The 26034-nt window shown below is 42.2% G+C and overlaps 1 protein-coding gene across 12 annotated transcripts in view; it reads left to right on the top strand.

Moving 5' to 3' along the window:
* Nucleotides 1-26034, top strand: part of nav3 (neuron navigator 3) — a 332201-nt gene that overhangs the window by 297250 nt on the left and 8917 nt on the right. For 8 of the 12 annotated variants that reach the window (XM_037121190.1, XM_037121191.1, XM_037121185.1 and 5 more), the window contains 20 exons: nt 73-114; nt 2240-2397; nt 2797-2991; nt 3665-3717; nt 5043-5066; nt 6678-6701; nt 6915-6992; nt 11032-11115; nt 12124-12235; nt 13348-13472; nt 16646-16669; nt 17143-17309; nt 18459-18612; nt 20505-20691; nt 22179-22276; nt 22388-22483; nt 23788-23956; nt 24114-24349; nt 25303-25457; nt 25597-25668. In XM_037121190.1, coding sequence (XP_036977085.1) covers nt 73-114; nt 2240-2397; nt 2797-2991; nt 3665-3717; nt 5043-5066; nt 6678-6701; nt 6915-6992; nt 11032-11115; nt 12124-12235; nt 13348-13472; nt 16646-16669; nt 17143-17309; nt 18459-18612; nt 20505-20691; nt 22179-22276; nt 22388-22483; nt 23788-23956; nt 24114-24349; nt 25303-25457; nt 25597-25668 — 2253 coding nt within the window. The remainder of the gene's footprint in view (nt 1-72; nt 115-2239; nt 2398-2796; nt 2992-3664; nt 3718-5042; nt 5067-6677; nt 6702-6914; nt 6993-11031; nt 11116-12123; nt 12236-13347; nt 13473-16645; nt 16670-17142; nt 17310-18458; nt 18613-20504; nt 20692-22178; nt 22277-22387; nt 22484-23787; nt 23957-24113; nt 24350-25302; nt 25458-25596; nt 25669-26034) is intronic. The other 4 variants (XM_037121187.1, XM_037121186.1, XM_037121195.1 and 1 more) reach the window with 4 other exon arrangements.

Genomic DNA, 26034 nt, shown 5'->3' on the forward strand with positions numbered 1-26034 from the left:
TTTCTCATGTATTGTAAAAACAAGTGTTTTCTGGTGTTCATCTAAATCACTCATCCTTTGTGTTTTTAACAGCATGCCTCTTGACAGAAATACGCTTCCCAAAAAGGGACTGAGGTACAACACATCTGCAGCCAGATATCATTCTCAACTGATCTTATTTTATTCACTCATGTAGCTCATACACGAAAATAATCATTCTGATATTAAGTGTACTTTGAATGTTGATGAATATCTATAGCAGTGATTCCCAACCGGCGGTACATGTATACCAAGAGGTTGAATGAGGCTATGCAGAAAGATTGAGAAGCTTAACCAATTTGAAAAAAATTGACATTGAAATGTAAATAAAACCCCCTCAGACTTACTATCCTCATATTTTCAAAACTGATAGATAAATGGTTGAAATAGATAGCTAGCATTAGGCGTAAAGAATAAGCAGCTCTAAAAGTTATCTGGAATTGATGGATGTATCTTTAAACTAGTTAGCAATGGATAAATGGTTAAAACATTAGCCAAAAGAAGGCTAATGGATAGGCTACATTGATTTACGCTATGTAGGAAAAAATGATGGATACGTATTTAAAGTAGCTTTAAATATTGGGTAAACAAATTGGTTAGCTTCAAGTAGTGAATAAACATTTAAATCAGTTAGCTCTCTTGCTCCTGTGGGGTTTAAAAAAAAAGGCAATGACTACAAAAGAAAAACTACTGACAGGGTTGTGGATATACATTTAACAAAAAAAGGTTGGGAACCACTGATCTAGATTAGCAAATGTTTCCATCATCTCAGCAGCATTTACACTGCGTGATCAAATTGCCTGCATATATCAGACCAGCTATGGATTAAGATTTTTGTTCAGGATGAAATACATTACGCAGTGAAGAAATAAAAAACAGTTTCATCTGTTCTGTCATATGTGCCACACAAGTTGTGGTCACCTCATGTAGCCTACTCACTAGTAGTTTTTGACTTTCCAAACCCACCTAGATCTATAAATCTAGATTATAATTCTTTAAGTGAGGAAAAAGTCTAATGCGGTATGACTGCTGAAATGATGAGAAATGCATGTGTTGATCTGTTTGTGTGTATGTCTGCTACTTTGTGCACCTTCGTCAGATTCTCATCTCGAGCACTGTTAGAAATGCGGTAAACACAGCTACCATGACAGAGCAGTTCTTCCTCAGCTCCCAAAAATGGACTAAACCTCCTGATAGCGTTTCTTCTGTTTGCCGAGGGGGAGAAGTAGAATGGATACTTTGACTTTAGCTGGGACTAAAGGGGCTGAGACAGAAATACCATAACCCATTCATCACAGTGGCACAACCTCTGCAGGGAACAACTTCTCCAGCCAATTATGCAGTAGTGCTGCAGAGGGGTCGGATGGGGCATGCTGGTTTCAAACCATTCTTTCATTTCAGCCACATACGGTGCTTTTTTGGGGCCTAAAAGCATCTGATCTTATACCATACTTATATGCCAGCTGGGTGTGATGTTCAGTGCAGACTGCAGTGTCTTGTTCCTCTGAACAGTTTTTTTCTGACAATTTTTTATGGCTGACTGTTTACATCTGAAACCAGGCATGATCTTTAGATTTCTTACAAGACTAACAGCCCCCTTTAGTCGGATAAAGACACATGCTGGTCCTGCTTAAAGACAATTTGTAAGCACTAAGTAGACAGTGTCAAAAACTGACCCTTGGATTTTTCAGTCAGTTCCATTTCGACTCCAAAGAGCAACGAATGCAGCTGTGTCACACCATTCAACACACTCTTAGACACCCAATCCCTGCTGGGGAGAATATGAAGCATATGCATTTGGGACTGGAGCAGGGTCAGATGTGACAAGCGTAGTAATGGGGGCGTTGGAAGGAAGACAGCGCTGAAAAGGGATGAGTGCAAACTCAATTATCATCCTCAGAGGATTAAATATGGCCGATTGTCATGCCTGCGATAAGGGGGCCTTGTGTTGCTGAGCCACTTTAGAGCTGGGGAGAGAGGAGATGAACGACAGTGTCAGTGTGTTTGGCAGCCTTGAGCCGAGGCAGTGCGTGTATACATGGCTGTATGTGTATAGATGCATGCATGGGAGCATCTGCTATGGCTGCACGTTTTTTACCATTCGCTCACATGCTCTGTTATGTAGCTCGGCACTTAATTCATCACCACAGAGCATTACTACTGGGACCTCCAAATGTGTCTCTTTTCCTCCTAAAGTTTACTGTGTCTGTGTGGGTTTCAGGTACCCTCCGTCCTCCCGGCAGACATCTCACGAGGAAGGCAAGGAGTGGTTGAGATCCCATTCAACAGGGGGGCTTCAAGACACTGGTAGCCAGTCCCCGCTGTCTCCTCCTGGAGCTTCCTGCACCACCACTGGAAAATACCACTACTCCAACCTGTGTAAGTGTAAAGTAGGGTTGGTCGAAGTGGGCCCTGTGTGCCACAATCAGCCAGCCATATGGTCAGAGTTGGCCTGCCAGATGTTGCTAGTGGAAGAAAATATACATTATAATTATTTATATCTTCTGGATAAATATAGAGTATATATAATACATTTACATTTCTGACTTTTAATGACTTTAAATAGTTTGAACCATGTTTTCAAATTTCTTAATTAAAATGTTTTGTATGTTCCTAAAATGTGTGACAATACTGTATGTGAAATACAACAGTAGATAAACTCACTTGGAAACAAATGAAACACTTATGTTGTAATTAAACATATCTTTAAGTTCAACATTTGCATGTAATGCAAAATGTAAATTATAACTGATTTTGATGCTCTGTTCCTCTGTGCAGTGAGCCCCACCAACATCAGCCAGTATAACCTGCCACCAGGCAGCAGCAGCATGAGCCGTTCCAACAGTATCCCCGCCCAGGACTCCTTTGACCTGTATGGAGAGGGTCACCCACTGGGTGGCAGCGCAACCTCCCTGGAGGATCGACCAAGGGCCATCAGCCGCTCTGGCTCCTTCAGGGACAGCACTGACGAAGGTAGGACACACTCTAGGACACACTCTTAAACACACTGGGTGCACTGTGTTCCAAAAATGACCTCAGTACTACGGAGCTGTTAATAATAATTTTAGGGCCACATTCACCAAAGCAAAGCCCCATCAGTCATTTTAATACCAGATTTAATGGGCTCGCGCTGTGTGTTCATACTGTGAGTGACTTGGCTGATGGCTCGCTCTGTTCGGATCTTTTTGTGGCTGATGTAAGAGGCTCTGTGATTGCTTCCATGTAGAGGTCAGCTTTTTAACAGGCAAATCATGATTTTTCACTGCCTCCTTATAACTGTTCACAACTCCCATCATCTGAATGAGTTACCATAGCTACAAAGTGCTAATCACTCATCTGGGTAAACAAGAATAAATAAGAAAGCAATTAAGATGAATTTTTATAACACTCAATAACAACTCAAACTGTCAATTTCAAATTAATTAAACTTTGGTTGATAGTTTCACTGTTAACAAACAATAAATGCTTTGCGAACCATGTGTTAAGCAAATGTGCATTGTAAAGTTGTTATTGATGCCTATAAGCCGATACAATTGAAAAGATGGAAGACAGTATGTCACATAGTCATCTAACTGATGCACTTTTAACATTCAAATATTTTTCTAAACCTTTCTTGTTCCTCATTACTCTCCCTGTCTGCTTATAGTCCATGGCTCTTCGTTGTCTCTGGTCTCAAGCACGTCTTCACTTTACTCTGCGGTAAGTAGCCAGCTTTCCTTCCTAACGGACAGTAGAATTAGTGTTACTGTCCGGTGCTGTATATGTAAAACAAGTAAATGATTGTGTAAATTCGTCATTGAAGTTAAAATCGTTAATTTTACATTCTGAATGTGTCAGTTGACTGTATGTAATATGAAAGGAGTTGCTTGTAGTGACAAATGCATTTAAAGTAACTTGGCAGTTCCATTCATCCCAGTGGTTGAGTCTCTCACATATCATCGGTGGTGTTTCCAGACACAGCAGGCATCTGTTTTCAGTGGAAAAGCTCTGATTTTAACAGCTAAAGGCCAGATAGTTCACTAAAGAGTTAATTCGAGACCAAAACAGAGCTAAAGTTAATATTTGACTTTTATTCACAAGGTGCCCCAAAGCGCAACTCCAAATGATGCCGTGTGTCCCTAACCCTAACGACTCTATAAGAAGAGAATGCGTTAATGTTGTGTTTACATCTTGTCTTGCTGTCTCCAAGTGGCCAAAAAAACCAAAACATTTAATCACCTTTAAAGTTTAACTTTATTTTGTTTAATTTTACCAAACAGCACCCTCAATATCTTAACTGTCTCAATTCATTGTTTTAAAACTTACACGCAACGGTAGGCTAAGAGGAACTTTTGAGGCAGTGAGAATTTGCTTTTCAACGTGAGGTTCAGTGCTAATGGCTAAGGGCTGCATGCAAAAGAGGGACCAATTTTAACACTGGAATAACCAGATTTTTGAAAGCCGTCAGCTCTTCCATGCAGAGAGGCTTTAAATGTCACAAGCACTCTCATCCAATATTTTTTGTCCCATCCCTTCTGTCTCTGTTGAGCTAAAAAAAATTACTTTCCATCGCTGTATGCTTCTAACATAACTTTGGCAGATAAGACTCTGGACAAGTGTTTGGTTTCTAATAGCACAGGCAGCGCTCCAGTCTTCACGTTCAGTGAGGCAGCAGATTAGTTTTAGAGAGAAAGATCGATTACCACCCACCGCCGCCTGTTTCCAATTGCGCTCACTAAGTTGCAGAGTAAAGGGCTGGATGAATGATGGAGATAGTTTTGTTTACAAAGTTTTCCCTCAGGTCGAATTAATGTGTTTTGTGGTTATCAAAACAATTTCTTATTTTATTTTCTATATAATTTTATGCGCCTCAAAACCAGTGATATTGTCTGTCACTTCAATCTCATTTGATCCAAATTTGGTTTAATTCTCATCGTCTTTGCATTGGCCATTTTATCACTTTCCTTCATTTCATTTTGAAAAGATGCAGTGTGAATAAAACACACAAAGCCAATATCTTTTTTCTTCATGCTTCTTCCTTGCAGACAGAGGAGAAGGCACACTCAGAGGTAAGGATGGGTGATTTTCCATCTGTCTGCATGTCTGCTTCTCTTCTCCAAATTCCCACTGCACATTCGTACAATTTGCATCTTAAAGCTGCTCAGTGGAGCTGCAGTGCTGCACTGTTGGCCACTGATCAGCTCTGCTGATGTTGGTGGGGGTTAAGTGACTTACTCGTACATCTTACCTCAAGGAGTTTTTCAAGATTTATTTTCAATCAGCTGATTTTATTTCTAAAAAAATTGACGTGACAACTTCCATGTCACGCGCATGCTTTGCTGCCCGTTTGGTGACTCCTGGCTGTGTTTCGGTGTCTGTCAGACTTTATGTTTGTGTGTCTTTCTGTTGCACTGCACCTACATTCAAAGTACAAACAGTGATATTTATTCAGATAAATGTGGCCCGTTATGGAGGATCGGTTTGAACAAAAAAGAACATAAATACAACAAAAGTGATGGTGGATGAAATGATTTCAAGTTGTTCAATAAAGCGGTTTAACTCCATGTTGCATTGCTTTTTGTTAGTAGTAAACATTTGCATTGATTTCATCTTGATAACCACAAAGCCTTACTGTGCTTCATAGCATATAGAATATGCTCATTTCGAAAACTTAACAGTAGCCTACATATGTAATGCATGCCCTGCCCTTTGGCTCTTTTTTTGTTTGGCTTCGTTCATTCAACAATCCTGTTCAGTTTATCACTGATTCTTCTTTGATTTTCCTGATTTCTGCTTTGATTTTTTGATTTCTGTTTCGTTTTCCCTGTCCTTGTTTATCAGTGCTGTGAGCTCAAGCTTGGATCAGACAGTAATGTCAAATAGATATACTGTGGGGTTTGTGGTAACCATGCCAGATGGGTGGAGTTTAGCACTTTGAGACAGCTCACACAGTGCAAACTGACAGTCAAGCACTAAAGTCACGGTGGAGTACCACAGTTGAGCCAGTTCTGGTTCTTTCTCCTTCAAATCTCACTCATATGTTATGTTTCCTACTTTCAGATCCTGAGACAGGTGACCTACACATGACTCGAATTTGTCATTATTCACTTGAGATATGTGTTGTTATGTTGGCACAACAGCAATTTGGCTCAGCAGTGTTGGCATGGAGGATGAGGAAGAACAATGAAAATAAATTATTAACAGGACTCAACTGGAATTCTCAAAATCTTAATCTCCTAAAATGTCAAAACTGTCAATGAAATGTGTTGGAAAGAGGAGGGTAATATGTCCTCTGTCATATGCATTATCTTCAAAAACAGACACAAGTAGAAAAGTTCCGATGGTGACAGAAATTTGAAACCAAGCATGGAAATCTTCTGTGTGAGGTGAATCATTTTTCTCGCGACTGTCCATACTTTCTTGCAGTGTGTTGTCCACTTTGATAAACTGACACCTCTGGCACTCAGCTTGTTTTAGAAAGTTAATCAGGTATTTGCAGATACTGTTTTACCCAGGACAGGGAGACTTACTGTACCTCTAGCTTCCCTGCTCAAGTCTAACCTTGACAGAACCAGTGCTGTGGCTTGTGATAACCCCTTTTCCCTCCAGCCAAATCAGTATGCTGTTTGATGGAGGCATGCAACATGGTGTTAATGTTTACTCTTCTCTTTTCAATCAAGGGCCAAACAGTCCAAAATTCCACGGTAATCCCCCACACTTTGTGTTCACACCTCACCCCAGTGTCTTTTTACACAGTTGTACTATGTAACCGCAGAGTTTTTGCATCAAAGTTATCTACAGTACAACATGAGAGTTGCAAGTTCAACGCCTCTTAGCATTACTGTCTTAGTTACTTTCCTTAAGTGTTCCTCCAGGAGCGTTAACTCTTCATTTACCTCTGTTTCTTCCCAAACCAGCAAATCAGAAAGCTGCGTCGGGAGCTGGACGCCTCTCAGGAGAAGGTGGCGACCCTGACGTCTCAGCTGTCTGCCAATGTGAGTTTGTTTACTTCAAAAGACACCGTCCAAACAGTCGGCTCATTTGCATTGTAACCTGCTGTCAGAGAGCTTTTACGGGAAGCGTTGCCTACCAAAGCTCTGGAAGGAATATAAATCTTTGAGACGCCCACCAAATCCTTTTCTCTGTGTTTGAAGCCACCCTGCGTGTATTTAGGCTCTTACTTGTTTGATTTTGTTGGTGTGTGTGTTTCTGTGTGCCTTTCCTCAGATGGGGTGTTTTCTTGTGTTGTGTTTGTGTGTCTACGGTACAGAGAGGATTGTCTCTTTGCTTTTGTCTCAGCCGGTGGGGGTCTCAGCGAGAACAGGAGCTTCTCCCAAATTCACCCAAGCAGGGAGAATCAAATAGAGGTAGACGGGTGTAGAAGGGGAACAGGGAGATGAGGATAAGTGAATCTAGACTCAAGTGCGTCATGCGTGGGTGAAACCGAGTAAGATACAGAGACCTCCAACCCCAAGACGGAGCTGTCTTTGTGCTCAGATGCAGATAGATCGACAAGCCTCAGTGTGTGACTCCCCCCCCCCAGAACCTCAATGCCAAGCGCCTGATCAAGCGAGGAGGCAGACGGGGTCTTTGCTTCGGTCCGACGCTTTGATCACAAAGTTGTGCCGAGCTGAGACTCAAGGATGCACTGCAGGAAAACTTGAGGAATACTAGATGAAGACGTAACTTTGTGTAAAAGTTATGTAGGGACAGCCAGATAACTTCTGCTTTGTTTAGGTCATGTGGATTTACTCGACAGTGAAACTCGCACAGAGCTTTGCATTTACAGTATAGTCTCAGTTGGATGAACCTCATTCAGTACATTAAAGGGGAGCTCTAAAAGGGAGTACAGGGGAGTATAGAGTGCATATAAATTCTATGCATATTTTTTTAACAGCAATGTACAAATTGAGAATTTTATGTTTCTTCACAGTTCAGTATAGTTATAGTAAAGTGAAAACCTGCTGATGCAGCATCATTATGTTCAGTGTTTGAGACTAGCAGGATTTTCATCATCTTCATCCTGCAACAAATGAGAAAGATATGATGCAATTCTGCTACAATCTGAAGCAGAATAAAACCATTCACGGACTAATCAACTATGGCTGGGTGAGGGTGCATAACAATTTACGCTTAGCCTGTACTTTTATTATTTTATAGCGTGTTCTGTGTGTAGCAAAGTATTTATAAACACAATTTCAAAAGACTGCTAACAGGGTCACTGAGCATCAAAACAGGAGTGGAGAAGGCTACCATTCTCCTGGCTCACTGTGCCAAGCCATATGCAAACACTTGAACAGCAGAAATCCATATGTGCTTGTAGCTCCTACTCATGGGAGCTGTAATGCACATATGGGAGGTGGGTACACAGTGAGTGGGCAGTGTGGAGGCTGGTGGGAAAAAAACTACTGGAGCGGCATCACACTGTATCTACATGACAGCATGGTGGGCTGCTGGTGCTATAAGCTCATGTCATCCCCACCTACAGTCCAAAACGAGGCACCCGCTGTGATGTTGCTTGATCATTTATGTACCAGAACACATGTACAGAAACTTAGGCATTGATTTAGGCTTAAATGGGCCTAAACATGCAGTCACATAACAGAGACTTCCATAGCACAGGTATCGTCAATGACAGTGACAATGCTCTGTCTTTTAAACTCACACTGAGGCTTTTATGTGCAAGGATACATTTCAGATTGCCACCACAGAGACAAAAAAAATGGTATTTTCAAAATGTCAGCTTCTCAGGAAGAAGACAGTATCTTTCTTCCCCAATGTGATATTATGTAACAATAACTTCTTTGCCATTTACTCCCTAATACCTTTATGTAAAGGTGTGTTAGCGAAAAGGTCGCTTCACTTGGGTTGTGACTTCAACTCGCATTACATATCTGACCTTATCTTGTGAATTTAGAAAGAGCCTCACGCATCCAAATGTTCTCAAACTGTAGATTAAAACTGAAGTCATTGCAATGTTAGAATGTATATTTTAAGGGCACAGAGGGAGGATGAGTATGAGATTTGAGTGATTTGATGAGGGTGGATGGCAACTCCATTGTAAGGAAAATGCCCAAAATGTATAACCTGCCATCCCCCTCTCCATCCCCTCATAGCACAGAGACGGGTGGGGCTTCTTTACCTGGTTACTTAAGGGTTACTTACAGCTTTTGATCTGATTATCTGTTTGTTATCGAATTTGGATCTTGATTTAGAGCGTGCAGGTGTGTCAATACGCGCAGCATTCCCTCATAGAAACTGACTCACATTACAAACATATTTCCTGTCACACTGTCATATCGGATTAATTGCACTCCACAGACGTCATTTTGATTAACTGCGTGTTTGCTTTTGGCTTTGTTCAATCAAAATGGAGCAGAGTTAGTAAAACCAACATCCTGTCAGGGGGATTAGAAGAAAAACTGACGCCCAGTTGGTGGGAGTATTGTGCGACTCTATGTCTATGCCTATGTAGGGGGGATACAGCCTGGTCTGACATTAAATCGGGTTTAAAAGTTCACACAGGCACCCCTCCTCCCCTCTCAATCTCCTTCCTCTTTCTATTCACCCTTCATTGTGTCACCCTGACCTTGTCAGCTCTCCCTTTCTGCTCAGCCTGCCCTACCCCTCCCTGTCTTCTTATTCTTCTCCCCCTCCCTCATTTTGGCTGTATCCCTCATTATCCTTCTTTCGTCCCCTCCCCTTCTTGCTGTAGTGTTTAAATAATGTAGCCCAGCAGTAGGTGCTGGCTTTGACCACTGTAGTCGTGACTGTGCCATCCGTCTTGCACCAACACATAATCCATTTGAGATGCCATCCGCATCTTTAACGGTGCCGCCTGGCAGCACCAACACCGACAACTTATCCTCCAGTTCACTGGTTCGGCCCGCCGTCAACCTCTACCCCAGCGCCCAGGATCAGGATGACGGTCAGAAAAACTGGGGTTCAGGGGCTAAGCATGGCCGCCTGGGCCAGGCCCCAGGGGCAGGACAGATGGGTCAGCCGTGGGACACGTTCGAGTCTGGTCAGCGCCTCCTACAGGGCGGACAGGTGGGCAGGGGGTGTTGAGTTGGAGCTCACAGGTGGAGTTGGAAAGAGATGTGGAGCTGGAGAGATGAGTTGGAACAGTTGGCATTTCTAAAGGTCAAGACCTTCGCTGATTCAGCCAGGGACACAGAGTGGAAGAGGCAGTACAGGGTGCTACCGTGTGTGTGTGTGTGTGTTTGTGTGTGTGTGTCTGTCTGTGTTTCTAGATTTATGAGGTCCTTAAGTCCTCAAAATGTAAAACAATGGGGAATTTTCTAATTGTTATGCTTTTGGGCTGGATCGCAGATTTAAGAACAGATGCTGTTGACTTAAGTACATCAAAGTTTATCAAAGTATTATGATGCAAATGTGTATGTGTGTGTGCATGTGTGTGTATTTGTGTTGAGCAGAGATTGTCTGATCTGTCTGGGCACGCTGCCCACCTCTGTGTGACACACCAGGCCTGACAGGTGTCTCAGGGTCTCTAGCTAAGGAGGGAGGATGAGCTGGCAGTATGCACACACAGACACACACAGACACACACAGTCGCACGCACGCACAGATTTTACAAATTTGCACAAGGAAACACAACCACGAACATAAGGCTTCAGCAGACATCCAGACATAAACATATATTCTAAAAACACATGCACAAACACATCCATACACATACACAGCAGATGGCATGACTTCGCCAAACATTTGACATTCTTCAGCGTGTCGCCTCTGCATCCTCAGGTGACGGAGGAAGTCAGGGTGGGAAAACCGTCTTGATCTGTGTGTCTTCACATCTTTCCCTCAGCGCTGACTCTTTTTTTTTTTTTTTTTCATAGAAAATAGTGAATGTATGATGGTTAATTCACAGCGAAGATGCAACAGTGATGTCATATAAGACGCTTCTAACAAGTTCCCTGTTCAGATAAACTGTTCTGAACATGCTTGATGTGAACTTGTCCTTGAAATCTGAGAGTGACTGAAGCTGAAGACTGTCTTTGTGTCTCTGTGCAGGCTCACCTGGTGGCAGCCTTCGAGAAGAGCCTGAGTAACATGACCTGCCGCCTGCAGAGCCTCACCATGACTGCGGAACAAAAGGTACAAGAGCTTAGTCCTGAATGCTGAAATGTACTGCATGTGAACTCAATGGCGAAGGGATTACAGGGAGGAGAAGTGATTAGAAACAGGCAAGCATTTGACACTGGAATAGTGCAGCTGAAAGTAACAATGAGAAGGTCGGTGGTTCTGGATTAGTGGATATTTGTATCTGGAAGGTTCAGTTCCTGACACATGTGAAAGGTTTCCCACCGACATTTCCATTTTCACACCCATTTTAAGTTGTTTGACTTGCTTAGATTGCCAATGTTTTTGCTTTACAGGCAGGTAAATGTGTCCATATTTGCACGAGCATGCAATGGTTCAGCATATACCATGAACCTAAACCCCAAAAAACAAATTAAAACCAGTGAACCCTGAGAATTCTTCCACATTTGTCAACTCCCGAGCCCTATTTTTCTGTATTTTCTTACAAGTCTTTTACTGACGGGAGGTTTCAGAAGAGCTCAGCACTGAAGCGCTGATCACATAGCAGCAGCAATATGTTTAAACATATATCGCTACCCCAAATTATGAATGCTTCCCTCTGTTCCCACATCCACACACACCCACAGAATGCTGACAAGCCTTGGCAGCTTCTTAATCCTCTATAAATTAAAGCAGACTGGGATCTGGTGGGGTGTCTTTGTTAAACAACTTTTAATTAAAGAAGAAACCCTATCTGCAGCCCTCAGTGGGTTTTCAGGCAAGGCAGAATAGGAGACTCCCTCTATCTGATCGTGTTGGTTCAACAGAGTAAAGCTTTTTTCATTCTGAGCAGGTGGTGCCGGGGTTGGGGCAAATCCTCCGGGGGGGCTCCTATCTTCTTCGAAATAACCCACCCTTCATTTTTGTCTGTCATTCCCTCCCGCTGATAGCACTCTAATTGCCAGATTTAAGAATTTGTTTCCAGTGATGCTGCTCTTCTGTTGATTCTGCACATTTGGCCAAAAGAAGAGCAGTTTTTTTGGTGTGTCATTCTCAGTTAGAAAACTCACTTTCTCTTTCCAGGAGTCTGAATTGGTTGAGCTGAGGGAGACAATAGAAACGCTGAAGACCCAGAACACAGACGCCCAGACTGCCATCCAGGTGGCGCTCAATGGCCCGGACCACTTACACAAAGGTACTGTGGAACCAGCAGGGGGTGTTGGGCCAAACTCAAATTATCTGATGTTCTGAGGTGGCCTTAAATGCCTTTCCGTTCCATGAGCTGATGCATTTTTAGCCTGATTGGTCCCCGGGGGAATTGAGCCCCCTCATAATTGAATTTTGTGTGCTGCATAGGTCAGTTTTAGAAAGGCCTTAATTAGCCATGAAAACGACCTGAATCAGATGTGTAATCAATTTTGTGATATGACCTTTTCAAGTATCCGGTCTCCTCATATCTGCTTATTCAAGCTGAGCTGACTCCACAGAGCAGTAACGTAACACTAAAGTATTCACTGCTAAAAGGTACAGTAAGGGGCGCCCATTAACTAAGATGGTAGAGCAGGCGTCCCAGGTGCAGAGGCCGTCCTCGCCTTGGGCCCTTTGCGGCATGTCACCCCCACACTCTCAACCTGTTCCCTGTCATCTCTGAAGCTGTCGTATCAATGAAGCCATACAAAGTGTATTTACATTGAGGGACTATGTCTTCATATAGTTGTTTTAACAAACAATTCAAGGGAAACTGTGCCCACGTGTAAGACAGATAAATGATTGATTGCCTGTGGCTCAGTGGTAGAGCGGCCTCTTGTTATTGGATGGTCGCTGGTTTCGATTCCCCTGGTCTGCCTGTCAAAGTGACCTTGAGCAAAATACTGAACCCCAAACTGCTAGTATGGCGGTCACCGCCATCAGTTTATGAAAATATGTATGAATTACTGTAAATCCCTTTGGATAAAACTGTCTGCTAAATGCCCTAAATGTAAATTAATGTATAGATAGAGAGATTTTTGTATTGTATTGATATCAAGCTGGGAAATGCTTATGTCACAGCAGCCGGATATACACATTAGATAGAAGAAGCCACAGGAAATACACCACATTTATTTCACTGTCATTAGTGATAATTGATTAAAAGTATGTGTGGAAAACTTCTCACCATTAAAAGAAAGTGAGACTGTCTGGCTGTGCTGTACTTCTGACTATCTCAACAAGTGTTTGCTTTAATATTCGATACCACCAATCCGTCAGCTCTGCAGGTCTTTCTCGTCTTTTCGGTGATTTAAGGAAGATTATGTGTGTCATTTCCAGACCTGCGGATTAGACGGCAGCACTCGTCAGAAAGCATGTCCAGTATCAACAGTGCAGCCAGTCACTCCAGCATGGGGAGTCTGGGCAAGGACGCGGAGGACAAAAAGAAGAAGAAGAAGAGTTGGGTGAGTGGAGAAACTTAAGAAACTGCTGGCATCAAAAGAGAAATTCTGCAAAAAAAAAAAGATTGGAACAGATATACAACTGGTCTTCTGCACAACATGCCAGAAAATCTAAACGGCAATCTGCCGGTCCCTCCCACGATTATGCAACTCAGGTTTCTTCATCTCAGACCTATCCATCTGGTTGCAGCAGACATCAGAAGCCTTAGAGTTTTACATTTAGTTTTTTAGTCATTGTTTAGGAGGTGGATTTGGTGGTGAAGGCCTTTTAATTCAAAAACATATGAATTTTTCAGTAGCCGTAAAGCTAGTTTGAATATATTCTATATGCCTGTATTTAGAGATTAAATGTCTTCTTTACTTAGATAAAGGCATTTCCATGGATTAATGAAATGAAGCTTATTGTACTGTTGCACCCACTGAAAGAGCTTCAGAAGCAGCTAAATGCCTCAAAAGTAAAGGTAGAATGTGTTGGGTATTATAACTGCCTCTGGCTTTTTGAACCACAATACTTTTTTTTTAATACAGTTTTAATGCTTTGATTTGTATTTCCATTTTTCTTCTTTCATCCTTTTGGTGATTGGTGTTAATGTGGGTGTTTGTGTAACTGTGTACAACTGGTCCAGCTTCCAGCACTTACTTTCTTACTGTTAGTGTTGTTTGTGTCTGAAGTTGGAGGCAGAGCGTGTTGGGACTCCCATAGGTCATCTGCACAATTCCTAAAACCCCCAATCATGTCTTGTTCAACACTATCAAGCCCCTGTTGCGTGGTTACAGTATTGAGCATATGTGAGCTGAGAGGCTGAGGTACCATCCAGCCGAGAGTCCTACCAGAGGGTCAACTACCCGGCAATTATAGCTTGAGACACACTTCAGATTCGTTCACAACAGCATGTAAATTAGCTTGGAAAAAGGCAAAGTGGCCACTAACATCATCGATGCTGGAGTTCAACTCAAAACCAGAGCAACCGCTACCCAGAGGTTAGAGAAGTGCTGGTTGGATCTCTGTTCCAAGTGGAAAAGTCTGGACGGAAGAGAACACTCTCACTGCCCTCAGTATCGACTGTTAAACTACTTTTGTGGACTCTTAATCGCTCAGTTACTCAACTGGGCTTGGCCAAGTTTTAAAGTCTAAAATGCATCTTTATTTCCCAAAGAGTTCATTTTTAACTTAACTTTCCTTTTGGGAAAACGTGGTTTCTTTGATGGCTAAAGTGTCCAAGATGTACTTGCTACTGATTCAGGGATGCAGTGGAGCCTCGTACATTTGCTTTATGCAATGCCAATCTCCTATTTCCATTTCTACCAGGGATTGTGTTCACAAATACCCTCAAATCAGGACAACAAAGCCAAATTATCTAAAAATGCAATACACAGCCACGGAGCTCACTCTCCTCTCTCTGATTTCACTGTTCTCTGCTTCGCAATGCAATAGCAGCTCAGTGTCCCTGGCTGGAGAGCTGTTATTTGCTGCAGCCCCCTGAGTCAGACAGATGACATATTAGAAGTTCCGTCCCCGCCAAAGAGCACAGAGCCAGAGCCAGTTTTCAGTCTCTGCTGCAATGCAAAACTCCTGCCCTTGAAATGCATGCTAACGGCTAAAAAGTTCACTACTGAGAGTGACACCCTAGCCTGCTATGTTAAGTGAGACCCCCAAAAAATTCAAGTCAGGCTCATGAATACAAATCAATCCCTTATTTAAGCAGTAATTAATTATTCATTTGCATAAATTGTGCCTCAGTGCATGCATGGATGGAGACGCCGACACAGTTGAGCTGAGGTAACTGAGGAGTAAGTGAAGAGTGGGCAGAAAAGCAGCAGATCATGCTAACAGAGTGGCACCAGGGGATGAAAAAATTATAAGTGTCAATAAGGCTGGGACTTAGTGCCGGCAAGCACCTGACCTGCTGAAGTAGCTTTAAAGGATCAATTTGTAAGATATGGCCAGAATTTTAGATTCTGATTTAGATGATGAAGATCAGTTGTAAAGAAACAGCAGTGTTGATGTTATGTCAAAGATGTGTTCTGCAGAAGTTAGTTACTTCTACTGAACTTAGCACGCTAACCAGCTAGTCCTTTCCGTCCTGTCTCGTAATAGCACTTTGTACCAGCAACAGTCTGATATCCTCTTTGTATTCAGCTGGGAGATGTATGTGAGTTCACTTCTCTTCTAATAAGTAAACAAACAGGAAAACTGCCAAAAAAAATACGATGAAAATGAAACTACACCACTCTGGTTTGGTCCAAATAGCTAAAGATAGCAACAGCAAAGACTAGCAAGTCCAGTACAGTGAGCAGAAAAAAATGGTTACACTGCTCCCTATAGTTTTGAGGGTACTTAAATTTCTGGCCATTTATTTCAAAATGTAACATTAAATAGGATAGGGACTGAAAACTTTCCGTTGATAGCTCAACATTTAAAACTGACTTTACATGAGTGGTCGTGTATGTGGGCCAATGTTGAAAAATCCATCATTTCCCAGAATGCACTGGGCGGGGTAACTGTTTGAATGTATTTACTTGAACTTACTATTACTAAATTATTCTGTTTAGCATGATGAGGGCCCTATTGATTTTATCCAGAAACGTAGTACATACATTTTACTGTCTATGCTTGTTTGGTGCTGTAACGCGTGCTTACACTATAGATCACGCAAACAAATGCAATAAAACAATATCAGAATACATAGTTGTTGTTTTTTGCCAAACGCAAACTCTAATTCAGTTTCATGAAGTACCAACTAACTGGCTTTGTTTTGCAAAAACAAAAAAAAAATTGATTATAGGAAATATTATTCAATAAGTCATGAGAAAAAGGGAAAATCTACTTTCACAGGATTGAAACTGAAATCTCATAGACTCGTTCTCAACTTTTTCTTGCTTTTCGTATCAGCTACAATGTAAAATTGATGAGTACAGCATGTCCCCGTACTTTTAAAAAACTTGTAATATGCCTCCCTGTCATGCCGCGAAGCATTTAGGAAAAGCAATCATGAGCTGACAATACATATACAGTATATCGCAAATGTAATCATAACAGCAATCTCTGTTATCACTATCTGTGCAAAAACAGTAACTGTATCAGACACATTTTGCAGCTTTTGGCTCCTATCACTCATCATGAGCAGGAGTGTGTGTTTGTGTGGCTTAACGCTGGGTGTGTTCTGCATCTTCAGGTGGCTGATTCCATCCCGGCTCAGGTCAGTGGCTCCCAGAGTGTCTTCTGTATGTGTGCTGTGGTTGTCCCCCATCCTCCCCCTCCCCTGCGCTCCCTTATTTGTTCCTCTTTCTTTCCCCTCTCAGAGCAACCTCTTCTATTCCTTTTCTGGAAACGTCGGCATGGATAGGGCATCCCTCCCCTCCCCTGCCCCCTTGTTCTCCCTGCCTCCTCCTCCCTTGTTCATTTTGATTGCCTGTTCAGCCTTATTTTTTAGGGTCATTAAAAAGCCTCATCACCTGTCCTCGCTTTCATTTCCATCTCTACTTACGGCCTTGCTTTTTGCCTCCCTCTCTACCTTAAACCAGACAGTGACCATTGCTTGGAAACAGCACGGCGTGACTTCCTGATCTGGCAGGATGTGATGTCACCAGAGCTGACATGTTGTGACTGTTGAGGTCGGCGGGTGGCGATATTGACGTTTTTGGCCTTGTTTTTGTGTTTTTTGTTTTACAGTTACGCAGCTCCTTCAAGCAGGCTTTCAGCAAGAAGAAAACCAAATCCCAGTCGGCCCATGACGAGATGGAGGAGATGACCGACTCGCTGCCATCCTCGCCCAAGCTGCAGCACGACAACAGGCAAGGCAGCATCGCCACGCTGCGCTCGTCGCCCTCCACCACAGAGTGAGTTTTACACGTGCATCCACTCTCACATTCACATATACACAGGTAATTCCCTCCCCTTGTATATACACTGAAAAACATGTACAGTTAGCTGTCATGTTCCTTCTTTTGCTTTATGTCTAAATTCTCTTCACTGTTGTGTTTTTCTTTCGTTCAAAAATATCCTTTAATCATCACCTCACTGTTCTTTAACCTCTTCTCCCGACCTCTCTTCATCCTTTTCTTTAACGTCTCCCCACCTGCCATAGAAAGTGCGTTTGCGATAGCAAGTCCTCCCCCATTTGGACGCCAAAGAAAAAGCAAAACGGTCACATGGTCTACAAGCACAGATCTCGGTAACAGGCACTGTGTGGCATGCTCCCAGGGAGTGTGTGTGCAGTGGGGTGTGTTGGTGTGACTTCTGCATCCTAATGCCATAATTAGCTCAGCATGTCGGAGGTTGGTCCACTAATTTGGACCATGACCTCTGAAGTGATGTAGCAGTATGTTGATTAAAGGATGAGAAGAAAAAGAAGTAGTGATTTTCTGACTCATACCAGGCAACACTGGCTCCGTGTCACCGCCAAAGGGATGATATGTGGCCATTTTTCCAATAAGCATGCACGTACTTTACACATCTGCTGAGCCTTGTAGCAGCTGGTGAAATCTTTTTTAAGACGGCATTACTCAGGGGCATGTGGACATGAATGTCACACAGTGAACTTCATGAGTGTGACAGATTCTTGTGCAAAATAGCATAGCATCTAACTGTAGTTGTTGTGATCTCTGCCTGTTAAGTAGGAAAATGACGAAATCACAACAATGTAACTGCTTCCCCAGCACCTTCTGTATACTCCATGCTAAAGGAGGTCTTCAGTATAACTGCAACTTTTATGCTTTAGTTGTTCATTGTGGGATTTGATCCTCAGATTGCTCGGCTAGAAAAGTAATGAAAAACTGAAAATGGGAAGGATTCGCTGTCCCAAATGTCCCAGTACCTCATTCACTTCCATGTCGTACCTGCCTCTGCGGTTCATATCACTGACTCCAGTTCCCTCTTAACTTTAGCTCTGTTTCCTTTAAGTGTGTGTTATTTCTCTCTAGTGTGTGTGTGAGTGTAACCCTCGAGGTGACCCCCCTCCTCCTTCCTCTGTGTAATCCCGGTTGCAGGCTGTGCGAATGCACCGAAGCAGAGGCTGAAATTGTCCTCCAGCTGAAGAACGAGCTGAGGGAGAAGGAGCTCAAATTGACAGACATCCGTCTGGAGGCGCTTAGCTCCGCCCACCACCTGGACCAGATCCGAGAGGCCATGAACCGCATGCAGGTGAGATCACACTCTGCGGCTAAACGCAGGCCAAGTTTGTGCTGACTGACCAGTGGGCATCTATTTATGTCTGACACAGGTCAGAGCGGAAAAACGTGCAAAATTGTCCATTTGCCAGGACATCATGGTAGTGAAGAACTCACGCTAAAATATCACATTCAATTCTGTTTGCCAAGCATGATATTTCTTTGCCATCAGTTATGTTATGTTATGTTATTCTTTTATCTCATTGAGAGACAAGTACATTTGGTTGTGATCCAGACAGGCAAAACCGTCACTGTGTCTGTCCTGTTTATTTGGGCTAAGGTGCTGTGTTTCTCTGCACTGGAGCCTGACAGCTAACAGTTAGGAAGTTAACAATGCATTTAGTGGATGTCTGACAGGGCACCAGCGGGGCACCAGGAGGGCTGAAGGCAAACTAGCTGATTACACATACAGTATAAACACAAACACACAAACACAGAGCCACTTATACGTGCTTTATCTTTTCACCAAACTGTTGCCAGTATTTCATGATAATGTTATTGCCCTTGATTCTCTCCAGGTGGTCAAGAACACCTGACAGCCTCTTTTACACCCATAAGTTGAAAAACTTAAAACTACTGTTCCCAGTCAACTCTAAACCGAGAAAAGATTTCACACTTCAAAATGAAAAATTAACTATAACAGTGAGGAAATAAATTTGACTGATAATATCAACTTAATAGATATTATGTGAAAAAAAACTTCCTTGAAGAGAGATAAATATTAAGGTCTGTGTTAATATGTAACTGGACCCAGCAGCTGCTTAGTTTAGCTTAGCTTAGCTTTGCTGTGCTTTGTGGAAAGTCATCGAGACATGCTTTATCAAAATTCTCCTATCAGCACCTCTAATGCTCACCAATAAACATGTTATAGCTCTTTGTTTAAACTGTGCAAGAAGGTCTAAATTAGGGGAGGTTATTTAAGAGGATGTGAGTCTCTGTATGTTTGTCTATGATAAAGACGTACCTGGCATTGTAACATTACCTTCCATAAAGTGTGTTGCCTAAATCCATGTGCTCCAGTATACTTCAGACCTTATATCTGAAGTCTTACCTGAAATAATTTTCCTATTTGTTTGCTGGACCAGTAACTGCGTAATGTAATGTTACGTCATTGTTCACCTCAGTTGTTGTACAGGTTAAACATAAAACTTCATTGTTAATTTGTGTTAAAGTTTCCATAGTTAAAGAGCGAGAAAGTGTAATTTTTGCTGCTCCCCCCTCTTTACTGTTCTAAGCTAAGCAAACCGGCTGCTGTTCCAGCAACAAACATACCTTTCAACTCATTTGATTGCCAGCAAGAAATTGAATAAGTATCACCTCTAAAAGTGGCAACTAATAAATGACTTTCAGTGTCTCTTTCTTAAAGTCAAGGTGAACGCGCTTCAGGAAGGTCGAATGAAATTGTTTAACTGCCCATGAGGCCGAATATAAAAAGATACGAAATAAAGTTTTCTCTCTTCAGATACACATATTAAATTTATTCATGTAATTCCTATTCATGTATTGCAATGAGACACCACACATCAGTTCAAAGAATAATGTTCAGACGTGCTGCGTCATTTCCTATTCTTAAAAGAGGTACACGTTCAAAGAACACCATAAATGTCTCTGTTGAGTGGGTCTTTGTAGATTTGGATTGCCTTGTCTGTAGAAGCCTATAGTCTCCGTTCAGATCTGGGGATCATGTTCGGCTCCTTATCTGAGACTTACAATTCAGTTCAAAGAGAGCCTTGAAGATCAAAATTCTGCTTACAGCCCATAAGTCTAGTAACACTGATTCAGAATAACAACAGTGACCAGCAGAAATGCAGGAAAATGACCATCAGACTGTTACTTCGTCTTTTTCATTCTTTTGTCACTCTACAGAACGAGATTGAGGCTCTTAAGGCGGAGAACGATCGTCTCAAGTCCAGCGGTAACGCCACACCAACAGCAACACCCATCAAGACGGCCCGGCCACCTTCCGAGACCTCCAGCACGTCCTCCTCCTCCTCGCGTCAGTCTTTGGGGCTGTCGCTCAATAACCTCAACATCACAGACACCATCATGTCAGGTCAGTTCAGTGTCAGCTCTGGTGTCTGCAGCAGCACGTTGGTCTGAAGTGTCTGTGTAGCAGTAAGTGTGGGAGTGGTGGAAGTGAGTGAAATAGACGTAGTGCCTTGAGAGACTAAAAATAATACATCCCTGAATGCTTTTACCAGCCAATCAGGACTGAGCGTTCAACAAAATACCCCAGAAATATTTTCCTGTTTATGGACAAGTTGTTTTTTGTTTCAAAGCTGTTGGCAGGTGCATTCAGCTAATAAGAATTAAACCTCCCAGTATGCCATTGTAAGTGGCATGTTCTTATGTCTCGTTAAGCTGGAGGACGTATTTTATGGTCCGCAGCAACTCTCCGGGCAGAAGTTTTCTTCTGTGGCATCAAGTTGGATTAGCTCGCTCTACACTCGCCTCAATAAATGTGAGGGAATTGTGTTTGCCGAGAGAAATGATCCAGAGGAGCCGCATGAAATTATGAAATAGCAGCTCTCTCTACAGCGAAGGCTCACAACACAGCAGGAGCCTGTTACACAGACACACACACACAGACACGAACACGCTGGAAGTCTCTCCAGGCCTGCTCCGTTTGAGAAGTCAAAGAGTTCCGTCCCTCTCTCTTGTCCTGTAATTAACATAGAAGGCACAACTCTCTCCGAGGACTCGGGCCCTCATTAATTGATGGAGGGATGAGCCGAGAGCAGTGACGCGTGGGAAGACGAGTGGGCCAACGGGCCGTTATCACCCCAACACAGAGCCCTCGGCTAAGGGAAGCCAGCCGAATACAAAGTACCCCCTACCCTCTCCAAAATGGAGTCTGGGAAAAAAGAGAATGAAGAGAGACTTATGGTGGGAGTTATCAAAGGTTAAAGGTGGCAGGAAGCTGACAAATAAGACAAACTTGCGCAAAATAGACACACAGCTGCAGACGAACTGGAGAGAGCTCTACATGCTGCAGTTTTGTGAAGCTTGTTGTGAAGTAGCGGCTCATCATTTAAGCTGCTATATTCATTATTTGTGGATGGATCGTATATTGTACTTGCATATGAAAAGTCTGACTCATTGTAGCTAACCCGAATTCCTCAATCTCCTGAGAGCTGTAGCATCTTTCAACTCATTGTTTTGGTTTTCCAGTCAGCAACTTTTTAACATTTCAGTACACTCTCACCGCTCTTACCGTGCTGTTTTTTGCAGAAAGAAGCAGCAACTTAACTTATTTATCTAAGAAGTCTTTGTCTCTTTCTCTCCCTCAGATTGTACTGTATTTAATTTCCGAACACACACCCGATCTTACATTACCATTCTGAGCACTCACTATGAAAACATTGATTAAATGTAAAACTCATTATCACATGAAAGAAACCCATTAGCTATCCTTTACTTTAGGGTCTGTTTGTCCATTTCCAGCTCTAATTTGCCAGCAGGCAGAGTTTGTTTGTAATGAATCAAATCTCTGACAGATTAAAGCTGGTTGTGTTTCCTGACAGAACATTTTGCTTTCAGATATTTTGCTAGATGACAGCTACGAGGGCAATCTACGCAAAGAAGGCCGGAGTGTGCGGATAGTGGTTACCATCAGCAGTGGGCCAAAAACAACCAAGGTTAGTGCAAGATGATGTCCCATTATTTCTCTTTTCTCCAGGTAAAACCACTTTAATCATGTTTGTTCTGATTGCTGTTTTTTTAAATGAACTTGTTTGACATCTCTTCAGGGCATACAAACCCAGGATTACCTGATTGGATCCATAGGTGTGAGTGGCAAAACCAAATGGGATGTCCTGGATGGAGTCATCCGACGCCTCTTCAAGGTAAACAGACCGATGCTCACAAGTTCTTGTCAGTTATTCGGGCACATTTTTCTATCATACCAGGAAACCCACAAGTGCAGCTTAGAATGTTATTGGTGGTTCCGGTTCATTTAGGTTTGTTAAGAAGGTAAAATAAGCTATGAGAAATGTTTTTTAAAATATAATATTGTGGTCGCATCATCAAAGTACAGGTAAACACACAAAAATATGAGAATTAAAGTGCATCTGCACCAACTTTGCACATTAAAGTGTGTTTACAGGTCTAGGGGAGTTCTGCTGCATACAGATAGCATTTTGTGGCTTCAGAGGAAGCTGGTCATAATCAGATAAATTGCCTACAGCGATGTCACTCAGTGATTAAGTTGCATTGTGGGTAATGAAGGCACAATGTTTAAACAGCTTATGAACAAATGACAAAATCCACACAGCAGAACCAGAGATATCACCTTTTTTTCTTCTTCATTTTCAAAACCTCATGTCCAAATGACCCACAATGCAACTTAGCTACTGAATTAATCACTGGAGGCAATTTTTAGATTACATGCAGCTTCCTCTGGAGCCATAAAAAGGGCTTTTTTCACATGTGCAGTAGTTCTCCCCAAGTAAATACACTTTAATGTGTAAAATAAGTGGAGCTTCTCTTTTGTAGCACATTTTAACGATAAGGAAAACAAATGCTACCAAACAACTACAATTAAAAGGCACTGAGATTGAATCAATTGTTTGCATTTGTCTAGTTTTAATTACATCAAATGCTGTACTCTGCTGAATTGAAAAAGCGCTTCTCAGTCTCAAATTGAAAAGAAACAACAGGGGAATGGATGCATTCTCATTACAAACACTGTATCCACAGAGCTACACTGTGGCTTGTATTTATTAAAGACATTGTATTCCACTTGAGTGCCTGGATTTAGATTCTGTATGCCATCTTACCCACGGAGGAGAGACAGACTTTTTCATCTTTGAAATTAGTTGAATCATCTGAAGTTAAATCAGCTGAATGTGTGACAGGTGCATCGGAGGAAGCCACAATAAAAACCTCCTGCACACTGCTCCCAGTACTGCCTGAATATTCATTTATTTACAATGCTTTGGTAAGCTCAACTTTAATCAGGTATGTTAAATCATAGAAAACAGCATCAGCTTTGTGTGTAAATGGTTTTGCGTCTGTCATTTAGTGTAAGATTCACAGACACACACGGCTCCACTGTCAGTTAGAAAATATGTGCAAGAATCCCAGTCTATATTTAAGCACAATCAATAGTGCGATTCCTCAACATCCTCTCACCCCTCCCTCCCTGCAGGAGTATGTGTTTCGGGTGGACCCTCTGACCAGTCTGGGTCTCAGCTCAGACAGCATCGTCTGCTACAGGATGGGCGAGGTGGTCCGCTCCCACGCCTCCGAAGTGCCTGAGCTGCTGCCCTGTGGCTACCTGGTGGGCGACAACAACATGATCAAGGTCAACCTCAAAGGTATGGCTGCGAGGAGACATGGAGTTTCTATTTTAGTATTACAGTCTGGTCAAAAACCAGGCTTGGATTCTCAAGTAAAATCTTTTGTAGTAGCTGGTAGTGAAGTAAACACATTTTATTCCATTCTTTCCCTGTTCTCTTCCCCTCCTCTTTCCAGGTGTGAAGGAGAACAGTATTGACAGTCTGGTGTTTGACACGTTGATCCCGAAACCCATTATCCAGCGGTACCTCAACCTGCTGATGGAGCATCGTCGGATCATCCTCTCAGGACCCAGCGGCACCGGCAAGTCCTTCATGGCTGCCAAGCTGGCAGAGTACATCATTTCCCAGATGGGGCAGGAAGTGACGGAGCACAACGTGGCCAGCTTCAACGTGGACCAGAATTCCAGCAAGGTGGGATCAAGAAGGATTCAGTATTTAGTTTATTTTTATTGGCTAACCTTTGTTTGTTTGTTTGTTTCCTGTGATGGCAAAAAAGCAGTTTTTCATCAAGATAAGGAGCATTTATTGGTTGTTGAATTGGAAGTGGTTTTAGATCAATCACTGACTGCCTCCTTGGTGGAGGTCTGACAGCATTTTCCAATTAATTAGACAATCAAGTTATGTTAATGGTTTCCCATGTTTTTTTGAGAGTCTGTCTACACTGATATAGGGTTGTGAAATAACATTAACTTTAACTGTGTGTACTCATTTTTTCTGGTTTCTCACCGTGTCTGCTTATACATTTCTGCCTGTCAGAAAACAGTAGTTGATGACCCCTGATCTATATTCCGCTTCTGAGTGTGTGTAAATTGGTCTCTCTGCTTCCTTTACGCTCCCTGTATGATTACTGAATGCTGCTACAAAATTGTAGCTCTTTACTTTTGGATTCTGACCAGCTGACTCTACAAGCTGGCACTTTCCTCTGATGCTTTTGATCATCCCTCAGCATAAGAAGAAGAAGAAAGAAAGGAAAACTATACTAGCATTTATTCGATTTTGTTTTTACGTTGAGCCAAAAATATTTAAATTTTAACCGGTTGTAGTTTGTCCGGAGGGAGAAAAACAAGGCTGAGCAGGAGTGAGTGTACACATTTTTAAGCATCGCATGTTGGCTACTAATAAACTCTCATGTAGATTGTCTACAATAATGAAATATCAGCTTGTGATTTTAATGTTAAACCTGTCTTTCATTTGTATTTAGGCTGCATTTATTACATTTAAACTAGAGTTTAAAATTAATTAAAAAAAAAAAAGAGAGTACAGTTGGGTCTCTCTAAACTATGATGCATCAAACCTCCTCTTGAAGTCTTTTACCCTTGGAACATTGCAGCCAAATGTAAACCTGCTTATTCTTTCCTCCCCAGGACCTGCGTCAGTACCTGTCCAACCTGGCAGAACAGTGCAACTCTGAGGAGACGGACACAGAGCTCCCCACTGTGGTCATCCTGGACAACCTCCACCATATCGGCTCCCTCAGTGACATTTTCAATGGCTTCCTCAACTGCAAGTACCACAAATGGTGAGTCAGAATTACAATGTAGTGAAACAAATCAATGCATTCCTAACTATGTTAAATATCAAACAATAGCAGTTGCTCAATTATTTAGTTATTCACAGTTTTGACTGTGAATCATTATGATGTGTGTGTCTCTATGCAGCCCTTATGTGATTGGGACCATGAACCAGGGAGTGTCCACCTCTCCTAACCTTGAGCTACACCACAACTTCAGGTTTGTGACAGGCACTTTAATTTGTACAGAAATGTCAATGTCTTAACTGTTAGCATGCAAGTATGATATAGATTATAATACAGCAGTGTTGTGGATTTAAAATATTCATCATATTATGATGTTATATTGTTTGTAATGTGTTCAGATGATGTTGGTTCCACAGAGAAATTACTTTTATTTGTTTTGCATCATCTCACCTGCCAGACAATGTGTTTGATTGGAGTTCTGTGTCACCATGTTATTTCTCGCAGATTGTAAACTAAAGGGCTTCCTCCACAGGGAGGGCTGTAATTACTTCTTTTGTATAATTAGCTTCGTTAAATGAAAATGAATAGACTATAATGCATGTTCTGAGTGAGGATCATT

Source organism: Acanthopagrus latus, chromosome 14 (assembly GCF_904848185.1).
Source record: "Acanthopagrus latus isolate v.2019 chromosome 14, fAcaLat1.1, whole genome shotgun sequence".
Lineage (NCBI taxonomy): Eukaryota > Metazoa > Chordata > Actinopteri > Spariformes > Sparidae > Acanthopagrus > Acanthopagrus latus.